We start from the raw sequence: 19299 nt of genomic DNA, 5'->3' as shown, positions 1-19299 counted from the left end.
GCCTACACCCAAGTTCTTGTATGCATAAATAAATAAATATTTTTTAAAAAAGAAGAAGAAAAATACGCATCTCCATGGGTACCCTATCTCATTGGGCATGCTGTAAGGAAAAAGTGTAGATTGAGTATTACACTCACTGTCCCACAAATCACGCGGCTTTCACCTTTGTTTTAAAGTCATTTCAGCTTGGCCCATAATGCTTCTCATAATAACAAATGCATGGAAAAAAATACATCCACAAGGAGACAAACAATTCTTCAACTGTGTGCTGTGTCTGGATCAGGAACTCAGACTTTGTGACTGAAAGGCCATATGCCTGCAGGACAGCGGCCTCTCCTGCCAGGAAGAATAGGAAGTCCCCTAAAGCACAAAAAACAAAACCCTTCACTGCTTTGGCCTTGCTTTGGCCTGCCTAAAGAAGCTCTGCTAGGGCATATGAACCACTTTACTGGTCATCTCTGCAGTAAACACTTCCCAAAACACCATAGGACTTTCCCCCCCATGGGGTCCTATATTTCAATACTAAATAAGTGAAATGACATCTCTTTGGTGACTGCTTTATTCAAGTCCAAGCCACCAGATTCTCTCTACATGTCAAAAGGGTGTAGAGTAGCCACTTTCCCTGTGGTCACCCTCATGCATTCTTCTTCCCCTCAGCCCAGCTCCGAGGGGATGGTCAATCCTTCCTTTCACACCCAGGAGCCTCCTCCCTGGCAGGAGAGATCAAGATTCCAACCACTTGGCTGACAGGAGCTATGACAGGGCCAGACTCATCTGCATTCCAAACGTGGCCTGAAGAACTGCTCAGTAGCAAAGTTCCCTTTCAAGAGCTTGGAATTTAAAAACAGGAAAAGAAAGGATGTGATAGGATATGTTTTACTTTCCCCTCTCTTAATGTTAATTTCCTTTAATTTACGGATGTCTTGATTTAGAGAGCTTGGTACTTCACCCCTTCAACTGCCCTAAAGGCTAGATTTGAAAAAACAGTTCAACCAGATCTTTTTTTAACAATCAACAAATCTTAATTCCATGTCTCATCTCCTCTCTGTTTCAAGTTTTTTATAACAGTAATAAAGAAAGAGTACGTTGATGACACTAAATACCATGACTAAGCTGCTGAATTGCAGTCAGATGATACTTGGAGGGGAATTTTAAAACTATTGCCTAAAGTATTTCACTTATGTATATAACTAAAACAAAGTATTTGTCTTTTCCAAATCTGTCCCTTCATCAATAAACACAAAGTTAAGTAAACACTAGGTTATATAACCAAGTCAACATTTTCTTTATATTGCCATCCCTGCTTTTTAAATTTCTCAAATCTTAAAAACTAAGCAAGCATATTAATATTAAAATGTGTGATAAGATTCAGCTCTTGCTAGTAAATAGGGTCAGGTGTTCACCTAATGACTATCATTTAATTTTTAAAAAGCACCTTAATATTAATTTTTAAAATATCTAAAATGTGCCAGGATAGCTGTCCATATGCAGGTGTGACCTCTGACCTCACTCCATACCCCCCAAGTAGCACTGAGAAACACAAGATGAGCATCACTAGAACTCCCAGTTTTAAAAATGGAACTCAATTCAGAGATTAAATAGTTTAGCCATGTTCCTCAGAACTCTTCAGGGTGGAACAGAATTCAATCCTAAGCACTTAAACAGCTCTTTCCAAAATCCACATTGCCTTTAAAAACTCATTATCAAATAACTATTTATTCAATGTTTGACTTCAACCTTAAAATTAAATATGATTTCTAGATAGCGATATCAGAACCAGCCAATTTCTTCAATCACTTAAGATGGATCCAAGGTTTAAATGTTTAACACAGGAGGGGAAAAAAATGAATAGAGGACACTGATTTTTAGAGAAAATTTAATGTACTTTCTCTAAAAGGTAACAAAGATGACGTTTCAAAATTAAAAAAATTAGAAATTAAGATTCATATCTAACTCCAGCACAAAATGTATTTGTTTCGCTGGGGATGGGGGGAGATTTTTAATTAAAATCATTCTAGCAACAAAATTTTCTGACTTGGAGACCTAAATAAATGACTTTTTAAATTTTGAAACTCATATTAAAACCTGCTTTGTGCCACACCCTGCTTTGCATACATTTCCATCATAATTCACATTGTACACACCTTTGGTGACACCTTCCACAGAGTAGACAAGCTGCTTGTGTCTACACCAAAACTACCTAAATTACAAACACTCACAACCATATTCACCATGAGAAACCATGAAACCAAGGATTTCATGGATGACACTCATCCGTCAAAGCAGGTTTATGATTCCTGTGTCTATGGAAAAAGTACTCACTTTCACAAGTGCATTTCATGAACTCCGACCTTTTCTTACTCTGTGTCAGCATTACTGAGGGATCATTTCAGAACAATAAAATGCTCTCTTCCCTTTCTGACCCTTCATCATGACCTCCACCCTTGATTTCCTCAGAGCCCTTTCCTACATGAGCGGACCATGCCCAAGAAACAGAGCCAGCACGAAGCCCACAGCAGCAAACTGGAAAGAGAAGAGTCTTTTTTTTTTCAATGAAGATTTATTTTTATTTATGTATGCATAGAAAAACTGGAGTGTAGGCCAGAAGTGCCGGGGAGTGAGAGGATTCACCAGAGACAGAGTGGGGAGCAGAACAGGCAGATCTACTGAAATACACTGCTGAGGGGAGCAGCAGGTGAGGCAGGAGAGGTCTGCTGTGCCATGTGGTTAGCTCTCTGGCCAGGGATTGAACTCCTGCTGCAATGGCTGGGGATAGCTTCATAGTGCTGAGACTTTAACCCCCTTCACCACCAGGGAGGCCCACCTTTTTTCTTTTTTTAATTGAGTGTTGCACTATCCCACTGCCAACTCCCCTTGTGTTGGTCCTGCATTACCACAATGAATTCACCATTAAACATCCAATCCATGCAAGGACCACAAACACTTAAGGGCTTCACCTGTCCATTTTGTTTTTACTTTTTCACTCGCGATAACACAGGTTTACAATGTTCTTTGTGTTTTAGAGGTGTAAGATCTCCCCCTTCAGAAACTGTTACCACACAGCACCCACCACCCCAGCACACATAGTCCTCCACCACAGTCCACTGTGCTCCCTGCCCACTCAGCCCTCCCCTCCCACATTTGCAGACCTTACTGTAAGCACACAGGAAATGTGGCTACGTGGAGAAAGAGAGGCAGTCCCATTTGGCTGCAGCGGACACCTGTTCTCTTCACCTTTACTTCTGAAAATAGCCCCACTAGGAAGTGGAGACAGTCCATCCTCTCCCTCTCCAAGCATGCTGGTGACACCTCTGTCATCAGAGCCTCGCACGCCCAGCACCAAGTCCTGATCACTGCTATGTGACCATTGCAGTACTTCTAGAGTTAGGTGATGCTCCCCCCGCTTCCACTCCGGGTGTCAGAGGATGGGGTCATTAAGCCTAAAGTTACAAACACCCAGGCACCACTGGAAGCAGAAGGTGTGCCTGAGCCCGGGACTGGCATAGGGCTGAGACTATGGGACCCAGAGAGTGTGACCATGTCACACCTGGGGTTTTCAGTTATCCTGATCACCAAGTTCTATTCCTTGCTGACAATTGTTTCAATTGAGTTTTCTGTTTCTTGCAAGCAAAAAAACATCCTGATGAATACAGTCAGTCCTCACTTAACACCATCATAGATTTTTGGAAACAGCAACTTTGATTAAGGAAAGCAGGTTATCAAAGAGAGTTGCTACCTTCAAAGTAGACCAGGATTTTTTTTTTTTTTCACGTCAAGGTCACAGTAAAACAACATCATTCAAGGACTGCTAAAAACAGTCTTCAGATTCACTAGTTCTCCCTGGCAACAAGGAAGGTGATACTTTTCAAGCTCTTATCTACATTAAGACCAGAAATAGAAAACCCTAGAGAATTTGTTAGCCAAAAGGAAATCTCTTCTCACGGACAAATTTTCAAAGGTGTTTGTAAAATGGGCTTTAAGTGTTTTTAATGCTTTCATTTTTATATCAGTTCATTAATAGTTTGCACATATCTACTAAGATTTCCATTCATCATAAAACTTACTTTGAAGGCATAACTAAAGTAGAGACTAAGTTATTTCTGCTCAGTAAGTATCTAAAGAGGCAGAATATACACTCACTATATTCTAGTCCCTATGATTCTGCATAAAAATCATTTGTATTTCCAAAAGGAATCACCATATTTTGATCAGACGTTATTCAGAATTTGACAAGATTGTCTCAGACAAATCATTTTATTTGTAAAATGAATTATCCAAATTAATTAACTTTTTTGCTAATTCCTCCAACAGTCACAAAAGTTCAATAGGAATTCTTGGCCAACATGAATCTTCAGAGATAGGACAGTAGCATCAGCTGTCCAGTGGAAACCTGGGCAAAGCTTTCATTCTAATGGTTCCAAAGCAAACACTGGTTTTAACAAACAAAACAAAACTGTTTCCTTTTACCACTATGTTCTAGCAAGGAAGCAACATTAACAACTAAAATAGCATACTGACTTTAAATGTAACAGGACTTAACAATTCTAGTCAAGGAATATATGATAAATTTATTTTTATAATATACATATTATATACATATATCTATATATACACACATACACACACCAAGTAGTTTTAAGGTTATTTCTAATGCTGACTTCCTTTACATGTCTGCATTACATCAAAAGGATAGCAGGCATCAAACCACTTATAAAAGATAAATGTAAGTGCCTGCAATTTAGTGACATGCATTATCAAAGTAAGGAAGAAAATAAAAAGGCCTAAACCAAAATAAATAATAGATAACAGTCTTTGAACAGTCTCCTAAACAATTACAAACTGAACGACAGTCTCCTAAACAATTTATAAACTGCAATATTTTATAAATATAATAAATCAAAACTTTTAACATTAATGTAGTATGAATTCAGTCGAACCTCTAAAACGAGAATCAAGTTGATTTTTCAGGCTAGTAACAGTAATAAAAATAATAGCAATAACAGCTTCTGCCTATTAACTCTAAGGTGCAAGATGTGGAGGACCTGATGCTTACATGGTATCTGACATGTGCTAATTGTCATTCATCTTCATGGCAACACTAAAAACCAGGCAACTCTGCAGATCAGGAAATCAAAATTCTCAATACTAAGTAACTTCTGAAGATCACACCATGAAAAAGAATGCAGTCCTTTGTTTTTTTTAAGATTTATTTATTTATTTATTTATTTGTTTGTTTATTTATTTATTTGTTTATTTATTTATTTATACAAGCACTGGGTATAGTCAGAAGTGCGGGAGGGAGAGAGAATTCACCAGAGCCAGAGAGGGTAACAGAACAGGCAGAGTGACGAAATACATTGCTGAGGGGAGCAGCGGGCACAGCAGGAGAGGTCTGCACACCATGTGGGCCCCTCACCAGCGGCCGGGGATCGAACCAGCGCTGCAGAGGCTGAGGGCACCTTTGCAGCCCAGCGCTCAACCACTGCGCCACCAGGGGAGGCCCCAAGAATGCAGTCTTAATTTGAAATCATGTGTGGCCTAACAAAATACCCATCCTCAATCATTATGCTTCAATGTTATTTATTCATTCAACATATTTCTTGACAAAGGAGGACTGTGTGAGGCGCTGGGGACAGAATGTTAAGAACACAGTCTCTGCCCTCCAGAGTTTGGGAGAACCAAATATAAACTAAAACTATAGAAGTGGAATGAAAACTACAACAGGGGCCAACTTTCTGAAGGAAAAAAAAAAATGTAATCTTGAGTGTATCAATAGCAAAGAAAGCTCACACCATCAGGAACATTTGCTGCAGAGGAGTCACAGCAGATATACTATAATAATTTAGTGAAAAGCAGGAGTTCAGGGGAAAACCAAACAGACAGACTGACAAACATGTGAAAAGGTCCTGTGGTAAGAGGGAGCTCAGAATGTTTGTGCAACTAAGAAGAAAAAGACAACATGGGCAGAGGGAGGGCAGGGCCAAAGGCAGGCGGCAGACAAGGTAAGGGGTGAGGCTGGTACCTCAGCCCCCTAAGCCTTCAGCCATGTTGGGCTTCCAGCCGTGTTCACCCAAATCTAAGCAAGCAGAAAAGAAACTTCTTTCAAGTCTGTGTGTTCCATTTTCCAAAGCAATAAAACCTGAAAACAGTAAATGTCTTCATTCACAAATCTTTGGGGGTCTAAAGTGAAACACTACGGTCTCCCTGGTGGCGCAAGGGGTTAAGCACAGTATAGTGAAGCTTTCCGCAGCCTCTGCAGCATGAGTGCGATCCCTGGCCAAGGTGTTACCCACATGCCTCAGCAGACCTCTCCTGTCTTACCTGCTGCTCCCCTCAGCAGTGTATTTCAGTCAGTCTGCCTGTTCTGCTCCCTACTCTATCTCTGGTGAATCTTTTCACCCCCTGCACCTCTGGCCTGTACCCAAGTTCTTGTATGCATAAATAAATAAATCTTTAAAAATAAAGTAAAACCAGGGCCTCCCCTGATGGTGCAGCAGTTGAGCCCTGGGCTGCAAAGCTGCCCGCAGGCTCTGCAGCGCCAGTTCAATCCCCAGCCACCGGCAATGGTCCCACATGGCGCGCAGACCTCTCCTGCCGCCCGCTGCTCCCCTCAGCAGTGTATTTCGGTCCATCTGCCTGTTCTGTTCCCTGCTCTGGCTCTGGTGAATTCTCTCACCCTCCCGCGCTTCTGACTGTACCCAGTGCTTGTATAAATAAATAAATAAATCTTTTAAAAAATAAAGTAAAACCCTAAACAAAGCTTTTGTCCCTTCCATGATCCTCATGACAGCCACCTTCATAGGTCACCCAGCTGTCCCCATGCTGACCACATGCAACCTTCTCCCCTTCTTCTTCCACCACTGTCTGATCTTCCTGGAGCAAATTCTGATTGTTTATTCTCCTGCTTAAAAATCCTTCACCTTCCCCCTCAGGGAGCACATGATCTGGTCGGCACCTGCCCAGGTAGTTTCAGAGCCAGAACTTGAGGGTGTCCAGAGAACACGTCTATTTCTATGCTCTATCATTCCTAATGCACCGGCCTCCTCCTCAGGGTTCCAGATGGCTTCTTCCCTGCCCATATTGCGAACAGCTGCATGGGGCAGGGTGGGGGGACAAAAGGAGAGTAAAGGCCTAACCACAAAGAATAGTCTAGGGCCACACCTGGCCACAAAAGAGGCTAGGAAATGTGATCTTTATCCTGGGTCCCCACAACTGCCAGCACTTCTGTTAGTATGGAAGAAGGGGAATGAATCGGGGAAATAACTAGCAATCTTTGATACAGAAATTGAGATTAATATCCATCATTGCAAAACTGAACAGGGTTCAAACTTAATGATGCAGTATTAATTATAACTTCCATTTTATGGGGAAAACAAGCACAATGTGAATGTTGATTTACTCTTTTGAAAATGTTTATAGTGGAACACTGTGACTATCTATTGCCCAAGTAATTACTACCTCTCGAGACACCACACGACAATTTAGCTAAATAATTCTTTATTTGGACTCTCCAATAATTTACAAAGTGTTTTTGTTCTTGCAATTTGATATTTTACAAGACCTGAGAAATCAGATAACAATGACTTCATTTGTAGGGTCAGGAAGAGAGGCTTACGCTTACGTGGGTTTAGAATTCGAACTCAACTATTAAATCAAGTCCTGCCAGGTAAATAAAGAAGAAAGGAAATAAAGGCCCTCTTCTCATCTGTTATTAATCACAGAGATGAACTAATTTAGGAACTAATAAAGAACTAACTCTTTCATTGATAATGAGTCACAATTTAAATTAAAATGTCACAGTATTCACCATTCCTAGCCACAAGCAAAGAACCTTCCATGTAACAATATCCCTTTCTTTCCCTTCTCTGCCTATTTTGACAACCCAGGACTGAAATTACTGGCTTCGAAATCATGCTTGAAGCCAAAAATCCACTTGAAATGCAAATGTTTAAGTAGTTATGTCCCTGATATTAGCAATGACCTTGAATACTTCAGTCAAACACAAGCAGCTAGTCCTTAAATCATTAACTTACTTTGGATTCCAAATCTACCAAGTCTGGTGATTTGGGCAACAGATTTTTGAAGTCACTGTCTTTATTTGGTATGCCATACAAAAATGAAGCAAAACTCTGATAATACTTTGTATCTTTTATCTCCAATTTTTTCTAAACATAATACATTTTATTAATTATCTATCATAGTGGGCCAAAGCATGTTAAAACTAGAAAGAATAGAATGACATTTACTCTTTTAATGACTTTGTAAGTGGCACACTTATTTTTCACTTTATTTCTCCATCATAGACCCAAATAAACTCTCAAAGAAGTTCTCCTTCATGTATTTCTAGCAATAAAGATGACTACTAGAATAAGAGTTAACAGTGGAAAATTTCAAATTCTTTTTTAATTTATTTCTGCATACAAGAGCTGGTGTACAGGCCAGAGTTGCGGGGGTAAGCAGGGAAAAGAGACAGAGCCGGGAACAGAACAGGCAGAATGACTGAAATACACTGCTGAGGGGAGCAGCAGGTGAGACAGGAGAGGTCTGCTGTGCCATGTGAGTCACCTGTCTGGCCGGGGATCGAACTCATGCTGCATTGGCTGATGACAGCTGCATAGTGCTGACACTTAAACCCTTTCACCACTTGGGAGGCCAGAATTTCAAGTTCTTAAAATGAAGGGCCAAACATGTACCTTTTGGAATAAGCTTGAGGCAAAGTATAGGTTTGTTCCACACACAGAGAATAAAATGGAAAACTGGCCAACTGTTCTCTTCAACCTCTATTTTAATGTTCACTCTTTTCTAGACACCTACTCCTGAATTTTAAAAATAAAAGTTACAACTCATCACATGACCTCTTCTGTTTTCCTAAAGTACTATACCTCTTTATAGAACCAGCAATTCAACTACTCTTTGGTTTCATATCAGCAAATTACTTCCAGTTAAACTTTTTGCCAATAGGAGTGGAAGTACAAAATGTCTCTCTGGATATATCATATATTATTCAGTACGAGAAAGGGCTTATCTAAATTAAGAAACTGTCTCACAAACTGTTTACAAATTCACTCTGCACATACAAAAACAAAACTGAACTTTAGAAATATCGAGTTTTCTTTAAATGGCCACCACATACCAACCATTAACTAAAGCCGTATGCATTACTTTTTTTTTTTAAGATTTATTTATTTATACAAGCACTGGGTACAGTCAGAAGCACGGGAGGGTGAGAGAATTCACCAGAGCAGAGCAGAGAGCAGAACAGGCAGAAGGACTGAAGTACACTGCTGAGGGGAGCAATGGGTGGCAGGAGAGGTCTACGCGCCATGTGGGACCCTCACCCAGCAGCCGGGGATAGAACTGGTGCTGCAGAGGCTGCGGGCAGATTCCCAACCCAGCGCTCAACCACTGCGCCACCGGGGAGGTCCTGTATGCATTACTTTTACAGAGTGAAACTGAGTTTCATCACCTGGGTGTGCACAAAACTATGACCCAAGAGATTATTAAAGTGCCTATTATAGTAAGATTTAATGGTACCATAAATCCAATGACAATTTCCATACATTTTAAGGGAATTATCTAAATGGATCTCAAAACAGTAACAAATAGAAACAACTACATTGACTTTTTCCAGAGAGGAAGTGATAAGAATAGCCACTTAGAGATTTGAGAATATGCATATTCTAATGCAACAAATATCCATTGAATAAATATTTATGAATCCAACCACTTGGGAAACTCACTGACAAAACAAAAAGAACCCTGCCTTCAAAGAACTTAACTTCTACCAGGGCTAAACAGATGATAAATAATGGATACAATAAACAGTTAAGTTATATTGTGTGTAGTAAAATAGTATGACATACAAAAAAAGGTAAAGGCAGAGTATGGAAAATAGGACAAACTAAGTTAAAGATCAACCATATTTAATTACCATATGACTTAGCAATTCCACTACTAATAATATGCCCAAAAGAACCACCCAAAAATCCATCAGCTGAGGAATGGATCAATACAATGCACTGTAGTCTCACTATGGAATATTATTCAGCAATTAAAAAGGGGTACCAACACCTGCTATAATATGGATGATCCCTGAAAACATTAAGCTAGGTAAAATAAGTCAGGCACAAATCTTGCATGATTTCATTGAGAGGAGGCATCTAGAACAGGTGAAATTAACTATCTATAGGGTACAGTTTCTCTTTGGGATGATGAGATAATTCCAGAAACGATGATGGTTGACCAACATTGAGAAAGTACATAATTCCAGTGAAATTTATACTACAAAATGGTTAAGACAGAAAATTTTGTGCTTCATATATTTTACCACTTAGTAAGTCACATTAAGTCCTCCTTGCTTTTTTCCCCACACCACACTGCCCCAGGAGGAGGCAGAAATCGGAACCCTTCTCACAGGGTTCCCCCATAACCAGATTTGTCATTGTGGCTTGCATTCACAAACATAAGTGAATAATCCACGTTGGACTAAATCTTATCATTCCATGGATACACAGAATATAAGCACTGCTGCATCCAGGTTATCAAAATGGCAAGACCCACAAAAAAGGATCTGCTACTGTAATTCCCAAAAGGAGCCTTGAGTTTCTGCCTTTGTTAATGCTCAATTGTTGAGCTCATCATTCAATGCCGTGGACCTCCTCCAGTATCCTTGTAATAAATTTCTGGATTTACGTAAGCTGGTCAGAGATGGTTCCAGTTCCTGACAAACAAAAAACCTTCCTTCTAATATAACAGTTTCCGATTCAGAAGCCTTATCCATATAGGCAAAGTGATATACCAGCACCCCCAGTTTTCTAAACCTTTGGGTCTTCAGAGAGCAGATTAAGAATTAGAATCGCAAGGGAAACCTACTGTTTTTTTTTCAAGAGTTCCAAAAAATTCAATACAAGGCTTGCAAAGAATATAACTAAATACGAGTTGGAACATGAGTTGGAACTGAATTATCTGAAAGGTTTACAAATAATAAACTTTGATTTGCCATGAGGAGAATGAATAAACAACTCTTTACTCCAATTTTGGTTTTTATTGGGTTGTGATTGGTTGGTTTGTGGCTGGTTGATTGGTGGCTGGTTGATTGGTTGGTTTGGGCTCTTATATTTACTTCTGGTGATCCATGTCAGTCTTTACATAATTTGAATCATCCTCTTTTCAATGGAAGGTGATACATAGATGGAGCGAGGTCTGTTCTTAGGGTTGTTTCATAATTACGCATTACATGATCTTGGAGAACAAGACATCTAGGAATTAATTTAAAACCTAGCTTTTTCCCAGAATTCTATTGAGGAATCTAACATATAAACAAAGTCTAATATTTTGTAATTTTCATGAAGATATTTTCTTGTACATAGCTTTCTATGAGAAGATTTTTTTTTTAAGATTTACTTATTTATTTTACACAAGAACAGAGGTACAGGCCAGATGCGCGGGAGGGTGAGAGGATTCACCAGAGACAAAGTGTGGAACAGAACAGGCAGACTGACGAAATACACTGCTGAGGGGAGCAGCGGGTACAACAGGAGAGGTCTGCCGTGCCATGTGGGACCCTTGCCAGACGGCCAGGATTGAACCAGAGCTGCAGAGACTGTGGACAGCTTCACAGTGCTCACCACCTGCGCCACCAGGGGAGGCCCTATGAGAAGATTTTAACAGTGATTCAAACACCCCAGAAATAAAACCTTGATGACACATATATGAATTACAAGAATTTAGATGTGAACATAGATTATGCTATGTCCACTTCCTATGTCTTTTTCTGTATTCATGGGAATCTATGCTTCTGTCACTTGCTAAAACAGCAAAAGGAAAATAGGGCCTGGTAGACACCATACATACCAGAAAAGCATTTTGTATCAAGTGTGAGCATGTGTGTGTTGAATAGCTATAAGCAAGCAGAAGGCAAAAATTAGAACTATTTTAGATTAAAAAGCCAAAGCTTCCAAGGATCTCTAAAATTCTATTATTTATGATTCATGGGAAAATTATGAAATACTTCTGATGGGGTAAACAGGTAAAAATATAATATCCAACAAACTTTGTCACACCATATAAATTCCCCCAAATAATTTCCAAGTTTATTCTGGCCTGGGCTTCACAGCCCTGCCTTCATTATCTCAGGCCTGAGTAAACTCAGCTACATGATAAGGTTAAAAGGCTATCTAAATAAACTCAGGGTCTGAACTAAACTTAAAGCTTTCACATTGGGCATACAGACATAAAATATGTTCTTACATTATTCTATCTTTGCTTATCTTAATATCAAATTATTTCCTTCATGTGGTCTATTAAAATGGACAATAATATTGTAACAGATTTTTTGGTAACAAAAAATGTACCAAGAATACATAATCAAATCACAGGGTAGATTTGAGACCAGTATCAGGCTAATGACCCTTCATGGCTTAGCTTAAATACCACCTTCTAGAAGCCCTCCCAGGTACACACCAGTCAGGAGCAAAAGAATTCTAACTCCCTATGACATCATTTCACATCACATACAACATTTCAAAACAATTGCTTTATTTTGTGGTTCCTCAATACCAGTTTTATCTCCATGGCTTAATAACAACTACATGGATTGCACAAATATTTATTAAACTTGTAGATCAAGAATTGTGTAAGGTGCTCAGCATACAAGGATTAAAAAAAAGTGTCAATTCCTGATCTTGTGGCATTGACAACACTGAGCAAAGAAGGTACTAGATGCCTTTGTCTCCCACAGGTCTGAGCCACAGGTCATACTACAAATCCTCCAAGGAAGGCAGGATTTTTGAGATAATCATTAAAAACAGTTTAATACCTGGTGTCTCTACACTGTATCCCCAACACATAATCGGGGCTCTCACTGGATGAATTCATGGTTCTAGCACAAACTCTGACATAAACTGCACCACCAGAGATGTTATGTGAACATGATACATGATGTGGACACAGTGCCAATTTTGATTACAGTTTTTTTCTGAATAATCTAATAATTTAACCTAGTCTTAATTCAGGTTTAGAGATTTATGGGTCTGTTTTGGTATAAACTATAAAATTTGGTTTAAACTATGCATAAAATTTGATATAAACTACAAAATAACTACTGTTAACCAATTATTGAATGTTGAGAGCAAACAACGATTTCAAAAATAATCAATAAAACACTTAACTGATCGATTTCAATCATACACACACCAATCCCCCACAAATCATGCCTATAGAAAAAGACCCAGGCAATAAAAGTTTCATAGTAAATACTGAGATTTCTAAAATGTGCAAGACAGCCATGTTAAAGAACATATCACTTATATGTATAAACTGATTAAATAAAATAACATAAAGCAGACTACATATTTACCACATCGATCAAATTGATCATTGATAATTGCTCAGAATTACTGGCCAAACACTTTTCTACAATATATTTTAAGATACCAATAATAACCAGAAACAAAATAAATAACAACCAGGAACAAAAAATTTTACGGTGAAAATATGACCATCTATTTCTACAACAAGCAGTTTCCCAGTTTGTGGGTTTCCTTCACTGTTACTTCATTGATGCTTTTTAAAAGAAATATTGCTGATGAAGTTATGAGACATTGAAGAATCCACAAAGCATTATTTTCATGTTAACTTTCCTACCTACGAAAGGAATTGATATTTTACTTGAAATGTATAGAGAGGGCCTCCCTGGTGGTGCACAGGGTTAAGACGCAACCTATGAAGCTAACCGCAGCCACTGTAGCAGGAAGTTCGATCCCCAGCCAGGGAGCAACCCACATGGCGCAGCAGACCTCTCCTGATTCTCCCGCTGCTCCCCTCAGCAGTGTATTTCAGACAATCTGTCTGTTCTGTTCCCCACTCTGTCTCTGGTGAATCCTCTCACCCCCTGCACCTCTGGCCTGTACTCCCATTGTTGTATGCATAAATAAATCAATCTTTAAAAAAAAAAAAAAGAAAGAAATGCATAGAGAAATATATTTGTAATTGGAATTATGACTTTCTAAAGGAATATACCATCGAAATCTGTAGGGGAGTGTAGAAAGAAGCACAAAAAAAGGCATCAATACATTTTAAAGGAAGAGCTTTACCCCTTAAATAAATGCAAGAATCAATGATGACTCAAGTTTCACTTGTCTAATCATAACCTGGTGATCCCTTCCCAAGTTCTGATGGGGAAAAATAAAAGAAGTAAAATTCATTCTACTATCATGCTATAAACTTGTCATGAAAGTCCACTGGTCCTTCTTCTTTCATTTATATATGAAGACACACCCTATGTGTGGAATTCAAGTTTTAGAATTCAGGTTTTAGAGTGAGTCTATAGTGCCCTGTCTTTGGTCTGCGGGTCAACTGACATTATCTATACCAGAACAGCTCCAGAACTTCTGGGAAACCTCAAATGAGGCCAAGCAATAACCACTGAATCTTATTCCATCAAAGTCAGGCATCAGGGACACTAAGGGAGGGATGCTTTTTGCCTCACCGAGCTCTCCACAAAAGTGGTCTGAATTGCAATGACAGGTGACCTTTCAGCCTCAACCATACTTTCTGTTCAGTGATTTAGAAACTTTGTACTGGGGTTGATCACAAGTTCCACAAGAGAACACTACTAAGCCTCAGGCGGTCCAAAGTAATTCAATATTCAGGATTATACTGCCTTCTTCCTCCCCAATGAACACATACACAAATGTCTAGTGATTTTTAGATGTTTTGATCACATTGGTATATAGCTTAGCCAAAATAAAGCTAGATAAAGCAGGAAATAATGGCTGTTCCTTGGAAGGGTTCTATTTGCAAGATACTAAACATAAGTCACATATTATGCAAAAATAAAAGTTGATTATAAATATCCCTAGTTTCACCTATGCCCCTCCATTGATGAAATAGTCCTAATAAAGGAAAAACTCTTTAAATTCTGATTAAAAAAAAAGCACAATTAAGTAAAAGAAGAAAAGATAACAACAAATCAAGCACTAGAATATCAAAAAGGTTGATCAGAAAGGGAGATTTTAAGGCACAACTGGGGACAAGCTGTGCTCATCCAAGGATCAAGTCAGAATCATCAACTTTGTCGACACCTTCATTCCCCCTGACCTTCAGGGAGGATGAGCAACATGCAAAGGGTCAAGTTCACTGAACTGGACAAAATAAGTGGGAAGTAAAAAGAGGGATCCAGCCTTTTGTCAGTCTGACGGGGAAACCCCTGTGACAGCATCGTGCTTTTCTGAGACCTCAACTTGTGGGGGCTGATTCGTGGAAGCTCCTGAGACTAAACCTCCAGCCAAGGCAGTGATTGTTTACACATACTTGTACAGATGCATACACACAAATGTACACATAGGCACACTCGTCATTTACTGACCTCTCCACCGTGGGGAAAGGATTTCCCAATTCCTCTATTCTGACTATTCCTACCCTGGGAATTATGCTATGCTCACTCCCACTGCTGGTACCTGATCAGTGATGTGCCCAGAAATAAGAGGATTCATACATGAATACCAGGGAAATAAATACAGAACGGCCAGGGAAATAAATCTCAGCATAAAGAATATACCACACTTTGAAATTGCACAACCTATCCCAAAATCCCCCCTTTTCTTTAAAAAAAAAAAAGTATAATGAAAAATGTACAGTAGCAAAAAAGTCTTTAAAATATAGCAAAAATATTCACATTGACTATAGTTTAAAAACATCTTCATTCTATCAAATTTAAAGCAGTTTTCCTTAAGTTAATATAAAATTTTCCATGAAAAACTAAGCTAGAAAATATAAACCAGATCAACTACCTGAGATAATATTATTGCTTAGTTTTTAGCACTTGAGTCAGAAACATCAGGTAATACTAGTTAAAAGTAAACTAGAGAAAAGGGGGGAAATGCAAATCTTTGTAAATGGGGCATCAGCATTTGTCACAAACTAAAAAATCAAACCTTAAAAACATGGGTCACAGAGCCTAAAAAACTCCCCCCACATTTCTAGGTGGAAGGTCCTGAAGAGAAACCTACTAATCTCTAATACAATTAAACTGATTATTTTTTTCAGCTGGAAAGTTCATTGACCTTGAGCCAAAAAAAAAAAAAAATCCCCAAAACTAAATAATAACAATATATAAATTCCCATGTTTACTTACACAGGGAACATTAAAATCAGACATTCATTTACAGACAGATGCCTATTAATTACCTTGAAGTGCTGTGTAAATTCAGTTTGCATTAACTATTTTCTTAAACTGAATTTGAAAAACCATCATGCTATCAAGTGTCAAAAGATAAAGAGTTAACCTAGAAATCAGAAATTTTAAGCCTGAGGTTTAGCTCTTCCAAGTTTTTAATGTTACCGGGGAACAAGCTATTTTGGCTACATACGTCTAATGCCTTATCTCCAATCCAGCTCACTGATTCAATGGAACAATGCACACACCTTTTGAAGAAATTTAAGAGTCACAATCAAACATTTATGTCTTTTTCATTTAGGGTTATAATAATACTCCAGGAGGATGGACACAGAATAAACTCTCCTCAGTCTCCCAAGAGACAAACAGACACAAAGAGAATAAAGAACATGAACAAGGTCCCAAGATACTCAGCAGACCCAGCACAACAGATTTCCAACTATCAGAAGAGCAAGGACATTCATTCAGAAGTAGGCATTGTCTTTCATTCAGAAAGTGAATAACTACCAGAAAACAATATAATGAAAAGCTGTAACTATCATGCTGCTTTAGTTTTCATAGTCCTGAAACCCAAGTTGCAAAATAAAACATCCACTGATTATATTCTAAGCTAGGAAGTCCTTGGTGCTACTCAGCCCATAACATTTCATAGGGCATCGACACAGGCTCCTCCCAGATTAACAAATCCTTAAAACTCTGAGGGCAATATGAGTCCACGGATTAAAGAAATAGAATATCCCATCAAAGCACCAAGTGTCACCAATACCAGCATTTCTCAAGCTCCCTCCTCACCTTTGAATCTACCTGCAAAGAGCTTCTGTAGACTAATCACAACAAAAGTCTGTCAACATAAAAGTAATACTGCACACATTCTAAGGAAACTCAACTTTCAAAACACCAGCAGGAGACACTGAACATGAGAAAGAAATATTTACACAAATGGATATGCTAATTAGAGGGCCAGTTTTATTTTTCTCAAGGTTTAAAGATTATGAGGTGTAATCAGAGAAACACACACTCCACTAGGAGTCTGGAGAGAGGGCCCTAGTTCCAGTGTTGGACATTAGTGTCCTGTGTTCCCTGGGTAAGTGGCTTCATTTCTCTTCCCCTTAGTTTCTCCATCTCTAAAATGAGCAGATGGGAGTCCACAACTATGGTGTCATTTCCTGATTTACCACTTAGAGCCCCAGATACGTCCAGGTACCCAGACATTTACCTTTGCAGAAAAAGACACTATAGAAACAGAAACCTGTCCCCCTATTGTCCAGGTACTAGACTCTGCTCCTACTTGTTTTTATTCTTGTGTCCATAAGTGCAATAAGTATTGCCCACAGTCCCCAAAGGAGTGATGACGCTGGATTATGTAACTTGCCCAGGGTCATTAGTTTCACAAGTGGAGAAGTTGGGATCTGACCCTTAGTATTCTGACATAGGACCCCCTCCTGGCCAACCACCACATTCACAAACCCAGAGAATCTAAGGAGAGGAAGGAAAAAATGCAGAGGTCCTCGCAAAATTCTGGGGGGAAAGGCAAAAACCGAAGTCTTACTGTGACTTCTCGCCAAAACAAAAGGTAACTAAGGATTTAATTCACACACTGCCTAAGCACCTGTCCTGCTTGCTTTTTACTTCCACGCTTCAGTTTCACAGGTAAATAGATAAAGATAAAAAAAATAAAGATCTTAAAGAAATGAAGTCTACCTCCCTTCTTTCATTCATTCGGGGTCAGGCACAAATCACAGAAGCTAGGGGAGTATTGGTGACTTCCACATCCCCTGCCAAGCAATCACTGTCCGTTATCACATGGTTGGCTGTCACGGTCCAGGGACACTGCATGTGAAGTCAAGCGCCCTGACACCTAACAGCAGAACACAGCAACCAGCCAGGAGCTGAGATACCAGCTCCCGCAGCCCAAAATCTCCAAGACTGGGGTTAGTGCAGGGACCACAAATACCTGGTCATCAAAATATAGTGAGTGTGCATTACAAGTGCCAATTGGCATTCACCATCAGGACAGAGAACATACTAGTAATCAAGGAAGTCCTATGTAACAATCTTATACACTGTTGTGTTTACATACACACTTCCCCCATTCATAAATCAATTTAAGTCTCTAGAACCCTGCAACTGGCTGAGTTCCAGAAGAGGTCAGGCCCTAGGGAAAGGGAGAGAGCAGGTCTGCGTTCTAGAACCCAGGATGGGCCAAGAGATCTTATTGGTGGGCAAGGTTCCTGAGCTGCCCCCAATGGCAGAGTGAGGCCCAGTGTGGCAAGGCCATGAGGAAATTACTTCAGCAAAGAGGAGCTAGTGTGGAGCTCCCGCAGAGCGAAGCCACACTTTTGGCTCACCACCACACTTGAATTTCATGTACAAGTCCACGCACTTCTACTGGCTGCTCTGACAGGCCCAGCCCCGAGAGACAGGGGCCGAAAGGCCGATCAAGCTAGATGGGGTAAAAGGTGTCTTGTTTTACCTTTAAGGCAAAACACTTTAGTGAAAACCACCCCTGGAGAAGCCCGCGAAGCCTTCTTCTCAGGGCCTGCCTCGGGCTTTGAATCACTTCCTCCTTTTCAGATGCGCCTCTAAGTGTGAGATTACGAAGTTGCTGAGAAGGTCTTGCTCCTCCGGGCAGCTTCCTGCCCCGTGAGCGCGAGCAGAGCGCACGGCGCTGTCCGCGGGCTCAGACCAGGGCGCGCGGCCCCGCCACCCCCGGGCGCAGCGCGTTCCGCGGACACCCAGCGCGAGCGCCCCCAGACCCCGCTTACCCCAGCGTGCTGATGAAGCCGTTGACCGAGCCCTCTGCGTACAAGGACACGATGTCCCCGATGTAGAGGAAGCTGGACATTTTATCAGACATGCTGCTTCATGCTCCAAAGCAGACGTCCCTCCGCTTCGCTGCGCGCCAGCCGGCGGTCCTCTATTCGTGGAGCCGCCGCCGCAGACGTGCAATGGAGCGCCAGGCTGCAGCGGCGAGGGTGCGGCGAGAGCGCGGCCCCGGCCCCGAGGGATGGGGCGTGCAGTGGCCCCGCGCCGGGGGAGCCCGCCGGGAGCGAAGCCGCAGCGGTGGACACCGCGATGCGCGCGGCCTGGGCGCCTGGAGAAGCCGCCGCCGCTGCTCCCCC

At 40.4% G+C, this 19299-nt stretch overlaps 1 protein-coding gene across 4 annotated transcripts in view; it reads right to left on the bottom strand.

Moving 5' to 3' along the window:
• ITPR2 (inositol 1,4,5-trisphosphate receptor type 2) overlaps nt 1-19034 on the bottom strand; it is a gene marked incomplete at both ends in the record, with an annotated part of 472402 nt that extends 453368 nt beyond the window's left edge. For all 4 annotated transcript variants that reach the window (XM_084254830.1, XM_084254833.1, XM_084254831.1 and 1 more), the window contains one exon: nt 18943-19034. In XM_084254830.1, coding sequence (XP_084110956.1) covers nt 18943-19034 — 92 coding nt within the window. The remainder of the gene's footprint in view (nt 1-18942) is intronic.
• Nucleotides 19035-19299: the final 265 nt, after the last annotated feature.

This window comes from Talpa europaea (genome assembly GCF_964194135.1).
Source record: "Talpa europaea genome assembly, chromosome: 15".
NCBI classification, from domain to species: domain Eukaryota; kingdom Metazoa; phylum Chordata; class Mammalia; order Eulipotyphla; family Talpidae; genus Talpa; species Talpa europaea.
Note: the sequence above shows the minus strand (reverse complement) of the source record. Positions and strands in the feature narration are given on the sequence as shown.